The following is a 6,519-nucleotide window of genomic DNA, read 5'->3' on the forward strand; positions in this document are numbered from 1 at the left end:
AATTTTTTTAAAGCTACTGCTTCATTGTTTATTTTTACTGGTCCTTAACCTCATAGAGAGAACTCTAGCAAGCTTCTAATACTAGGCTATTGTGCAAAAGTACTTAATACACTATCGCAACTTTATTACCATTATTACATACTGTTTACCACTGTACTGTCCAAGTCTTCCGGAGTCTAATTAGCATATTCAGTGGTAAATGCTCTGACTATTTTAGCACTAGTCACTCGAGTCTAACGGCTCAGTTTGGTCTCACACAACATCTGCTGTAGGCCGCCAAAATGCCATTGCCTGCCCAACAGACTGCCACACCATGATTAAAACCATTAGTCCTGTGACTTCAGAGTTACTGCGAGAGGGCCCAAAATTCTGTGGGAACTCGAGAGCAGGTAGGCGTCAGTGCAGAGTGTAATACAGAGGAATAGCATTTAGTTTTATAAGTTTCTGCTATTTCCAGGGGTTACAAATGTCTCTCTGGATGTTTGGGTGTTTAAGTTACCAACTTCAATCTAACCTGGAGACACATGCAAGGATGCGTCTGTCTTAGTCTGGTTTTGACCGTATACCTTTGATTTTTGCGATGTTTTTTAGATTTTAAAAAGTTGCTGATTTTATTGTTTAAGTTCAAGTCTGAGTCCATTATTAACCTTAGATTTCTAGCCTGATATGAAGGTTTTAGAGAGAGAGACTGGAGGTGACTGTGTTTCTGTGGGCCAAAGACTATGACTTCAGTCTTGTTTGAGTTTCGCTGGAGAAAGTTGTTTTACATTCACACACTGATCTGTTGGATGCAGTGGCAGAGTGTCTCACTGGCAGCAGGTGAATATGGACCAGTGGATTCATAGATCTGAGGGTCATCTGCATAGTTATGCTTGGACACATTATTGCTGTGTATTAACTGGCCTAACGGGAGCATGTAGAGATTGAATAACAGGGGTCCAAGATTTGACCCCTGGAGCACCCCACACGTCAGAGACATTTTAGGCATGTTATGTTATAGTTGTCTTGAATGTTGTAGAAATGTTCCTTTAGCAGGTTAAAGATGAGAGAGATTTTCTCCCGGCACTTACAGTTGGCTCTGGCAAAAAATCTAGTAAAAAAAAAGAAAATCTGTTCTACTTTGACAGCTAAAATATAAAATAAATATAAAATAATTATGAGGCCAATATTGTCAACTGATCCGCACAATTCATTTATTATTTATGATGTAAAAATCGTGTCTTTTCACTTTTGTGGACTCTATCTTGTCTTATGTAATCTTGTGGGAAATGTCTCATCCCTGTCTCATGAGTTATAGAAGTTATTTATTTAGTGTTCTTCAGCTCAAAACTATCCGTGGAATGGAAAATTGCAAAACAAAAAGTCTCACTAGTACAAAGAAATCGTGCGTTAACCCCTTGTGTTACAGTGATATAATTACATTTACCGGAGTACTTCTGATGAGCAAACATAATCATCACCAGTATAGCCGAGCTGTTTAAAGTTCAAGTTGAAACATACACGTGCAACTACAGGTTGTCTGCTCAAACACTCTCCTCTGCTCCCACGCCTTCCCGGGCCAACCGACCTACACAGCGACCATTACGATCCATCACGCCTGCCTCCTGACCTTCTCATCATGGCCGCACCCCGGGCCTTTACCCCCCTTGCACGTCACGCAATCTCACACTGACAAGCCCCTAATGGTGTCGACTTTTTCATGTTTCCGACTGTTACAATGTGGAAAAATCACGCTGCGCACACAAGACTGAAGCAATGCCCAAACCTCCATTACTCTTTTCAGACATGTACATTGCGTGCTCCATGTGATCCTGGCGCTATGGACTCCGGCTGCTTCCTGCACAAATGAAACCTTATTAATCATCATAGAAAATTGCAAAAAAGGGAAAAAATAGATGCTTGGGCACACGGAGAGGTGCATTACTCATTTAGCAGCTCTCTGAATTGTAAATAGCTGCGTTCTCAGGCACAATCTGTGGCTAAGTTAGTCTTTGTTTCAGAAAATTTATGTCTCACTCAGTGCTGATTTATCTGTTTTATGTTTTCTTTTTTTTTTTCTACAGCCACAGGGAAGCAGGCATCGCTTAGCACTAGATTAGTTATGGGCAAATGTGCTAATCTCTTGAGTCATGATTTATGGTTAACGATCCTATTCCTCACAATATCCAGATGCATATTTTGATGTAATTACTGAGCTGTGTAATTGCCTTTGATGCCATTAAACAACAAACATAGGTGAAAGAGTTAGAACTATGAGGTGCAGGAACGACAAGAGTTGTGTTCTGCATAAAAATAGGGCCATCAAAAACAAATGATGAAGAAGGTTCCCACTTCTCATCTTGGTCCGCACGCTATCGCACCATTGTTGTTCAAAGTTGATGTAATACATTATTTGGTGTTTGACACGTTGGAATAAAACAAGGCACTTAAGCTCTAAATACGAAGAGAGATTAAATGTTATCGTCTTTAAGTACTTCTTTAGTGAAGTGAAGTGAAGTGAAATGAAGCCTAGCTAAGTAGCGACCTAGTAGCTTCAACTCAAGAAGGGCCATGTATTGGAAATGTTTTGGCAGTACTTTTTGTCTTTGTGTCCATACCATGAAACAACTATATGTTGTGACTTAATCTGTAGTCTATACAATAGCCTGGTACACCGGAACAAAGTTAGGGTTGGTTAAGTTAAAACTTAACCATATACACACACACATATACACCCCCCCCCCCCCCCCCCCCCCCCACACACACACACACACACACACACATATATATATATATGTGTGTGTGTGTGTATATGTGTGTGTTTGAAAATCATCAAAGACTATATGCAAGCATGCTACACAATCTACGCAATGGACACTTGTTGACACAGATGCACGAAACCAAACTAAAATGAACCTTAATCACTGTTTATTAATAATAATAATAATAATAATAATAATTAGTTTACCCAGGTGGCTCTTTGAATTTATTAGGAAGCAACTATGCATTTGCCATGAGTGACAGTAACTTCATTTAGATTATGCTTGTTCTGAGTTCTGTTTTAGGCACTACACATTCAATATGTGGAAGCATGTTTCTTCAATGATTATTGCATTTACTGTACCCTATAATTATGTTATTACTAATGAGGGCAAAGTTGTTGTGATACTGCAGGCTCATGCAGCTTTATGCTGTTAGCTGATCTAACACTGTAGCAATCTCTTTTTGACATAGAAAACAACCAAGTTCTTGAAAACACCTGCGGTTTCACAAAAGCATCTTTTGAGATTTTCTGCCATCATCCTTAAGCTGTACTTTGGTATCGTAAAGCCAAACTAAGTATCAGCAGGTAGAAAAACACAGCCTCGCCCGGCAGTCCCCACCTCATGCTGAGAGGTTGTTGTCTGCTCGAAGGCCCTGCAAGGCATTAGAGGTACTGTTAAAAAATAAATACCAAAAAACAAACATGCTGCCTGCTGCACTTTGTCAGAGAGGTGCATTATGAGAGAATATAGTTTCTTACTTGGCAAATATTAGCCTCAAAAGAGTGGTTTATCTGCCAGGACTTAAAACACATATGATTTCCCATTGCCACTCAACAGAAGTCAGTGAAAGTAGCTCAAAAGTCAAAGATGACTTCGCTAATGCTGTCTTGAAGCATACATAATAATTAATTCTATTTTAGTTCATTTCAATCAAATTGTCATCGTCTTGCAATCACTTTGAACCATTTGACAATCAGAAAAAAGACTAAAGAATGTGTTCTTTTTAAAGCCTGTTTATTTTTGAAAGGTGGAGCACAGGTTTCGAACGGTTATTATTTTCTTGTTTAAGAATTTGCATACATGTATATATTTGCATGCTGATTATGCTCAAAGATGTGATGGGGCTTTGAATAAAAACATCCTGATATCAACAAAGGGTTTAAGAACGCGATTATGTATTTATGCAGTCAGGTACAGATGCATTCTGTGTGTTTTCACTGCTTAATTCTGTTCTATGTCAGTCTCTCCGCCATCTTGCCAAATTAACAAGGCTTTTAGGATCTCTGGAGACACGGTACACGGTGTCACACCTCCACATATCACTACCATGTCAACACTGGTATCTCCCCCAGATCTCTCCATTTTGTCAGCATGGTCCTATGGTTTTCAGATTCTAGTATGTGGTGATGTCATAGTTTCAGATGGGGGACAGGTGCCAGATTTTCAAATTGATTACACCATATTTTCTTAAATATTCAAAATTAAATTAACAAATGTTGAACCTGATTATTTCTATTAGTGACAAGACCTAAAAACTTGCTATATTACAACAGAAATTAGCATTTTATCAATATTAATTTTAGCTGCCTCCATCTGTATGAAATATTATTGGCCTATTGAATGTTGCGAGACTCACTGTTCAACTTTTGCTACTCTTCTGTCCAGGTTCCTTACTTTTCTAAGCCCTCTACATTTACTTTATAAATTCTTTTCATAGTTTTATTATTATGTTTGTTCTAACTTCACCTCTTCCTCTCGTTTGCTCTTATTTTCTCCACATTTGACAAGGCTTTCTGACCTTGAGTCTCACCCAATTATAAGTTCAGGAATAGTACGTATAGACTTTCTGCAGGCTTCCATTTAAATGGAACTTTTAATCTATGAGGTGCTTGTTCTGTCGTGTGTGGATGACTTTCAGTTAACGTCTTTTCATTGTAACCAAATGTCTGACTGACTTGTTTTTTTCAATTGTATTTTTAATTTGTGAAAATACAGGCAGTCTTGATGGAAAGGTGAATTGTAAACACGGGCTATTTTGTGAATATTGCACTATATTAACTTTATTTCTCTAGTACCATTAGAAAGTAGAAATTACAAAGCCATAAATGTAAAAAAAGTTGTTATCAGTATCTGGTTTGTTTTTGTTTACAAACAGCAGAACAAAAAATGCCTCTTGCGATAATGCTCAATGCCGGTGTTTACCTCAAATATTGACTTTGTTATAATAATGATAGTGTTGTGGCATCTTGTCCCTGCTCTGATCCCTGGTTGTGTTTGTTTGCAGTACCTCCAGCGCAGACAGCAGGAAAACGCCCAGAGACAGAGCAGAGGAGAGCCCCCGCTGCCCGAGGAAGACATCACCAAAATGTTCAAGCCCCCCCAGCCACCTCCACGCATGGACACACTTCTTATCGCAGGTAAGAACTTGTATATGGTACAGCATATAGTGTACTGCATGAATATTTGTATCGAATTTAGTGCTATACTAACAATGCATATTTGAGTTGTTTGCAGCGGTCCACTTATTTCTCATTTTCCTCATTATTCACCACAATGGTTTATAAACACATTTTTCAACTTTCAGAAGCCAGAGTGGAGTTTTGCCATCACACTACTGCTAACTATAATATATGTGTGGGCGTGTGTATATATAAAATATTAAAATATTATATATAATATATAAAATATTAAAATATTATATATGTGTGCATGTATATATGTATATATGCATATATGTATATATATATGTGTGTGTGTATATATATGTGTGTGTGTGTGTATGTGTATATGTATATGTGTGTGTATATATATATATATATATATATATATATATATATATGCACGCACACACATACATATATATACAGTTTAGTACCATTTGGCCATTTTGTTTTTCTAATCCTGGTATTGTCCTGTTTTGTTTTTTTTGTAGTTCCATTCAGCACTATCACATTCCCCCTCTCTCTCCTCTCTCCCCGCCTCTGTTCACTGGAGCTCAGGTTCTGTTTTGTAATTATCTCCACCATTATGGAGAAATTACATTAATCTAAAGTTTATTGACTCAATCTTCCAACTCCACCGCCCCTTTCTGCTGTTTCACGCTGCTCCACCGCCTCCTGACAACATCCTGATCCTTTCCGTTCTCTCCACGCCCCTCTAATTTGATGTTTTGCTGTTGCTCACTGCACCTTTCCCTCTCTCTCTCCCTCCCCCGCCTGTTGTTCATATATGCATGTGCTGAGGTGAGGTGGGGGCTTGTTTGTGATTCTCTCTGTGCATGTGGGTGCACTTGATTTCATGTGGTTTCTTTCCAACAGGGCAAATTAACAACTACTGCCAGAACGTGAAAGAATTTACCTCACAGAACCTGGGAAAGCTGTTCATGGCAGAGGCGCTCCAAGGCCACAATTAAAGATGAGACGACGACGTGAAAAATATAAGATGCGCAAACACCTGAGAGACGACGTGAGAACCATTAAAAGATTTCTGCATAATATTTCAATTGTTTTTACATAAATATTGGCCCCAAAATGATCAGATTTTCACTTAAATAAAAAGTAATTTCTCTGGAAAACTCTTTCAGACTGTTTATTTTCTTGGTTCATATTTGGTTATTTTGTCTCCAACATCTGCACCCATCCTGTGTGTTTTAAATGCACTTGAGCTAGAGGAATTGTGCGTGGAAAGAGAAGAGTGGGCCTCTCTGCTCAAACTGCTACCTCCATGACCTCGCCCCGGATAAAGTGGAAGAAAATGGATGGATGGAAGAAATACA

The 6,519-nt window shown here is 38.5% G+C and overlaps 1 protein-coding gene across 1 annotated transcript in view; it reads left to right on the forward strand.

Moving 5' to 3' along the window:
• Positions 1–6,164, forward strand: part of LOC117383751 (eukaryotic translation initiation factor 3 subunit H) — a 61,678-nt gene extending 55,514 nt beyond the window's left edge. Inside the window, exons 7-8 of the mRNA XM_033980967.2 lie at positions 5,029–5,161; positions 6,062–6,164. Of these exons, the coding sequence (XP_033836858.1) occupies positions 5,029–5,161; positions 6,062–6,156 (228 nt within the window). The 3' untranslated portion in view covers positions 6,157–6,164. The remainder of the gene's footprint in view (positions 1–5,028; positions 5,162–6,061) is intronic.
• The last annotated feature ends 355 nt before the right edge of the window (positions 6,165–6,519 follow it).

Source organism: Periophthalmus magnuspinnatus, chromosome 16 (genome assembly GCF_009829125.3).
Source record: "Periophthalmus magnuspinnatus isolate fPerMag1 chromosome 16, fPerMag1.2.pri, whole genome shotgun sequence".
NCBI classification, from domain to species: Eukaryota; Metazoa; Chordata; class Actinopteri; order Gobiiformes; family Gobiidae; genus Periophthalmus; species Periophthalmus magnuspinnatus.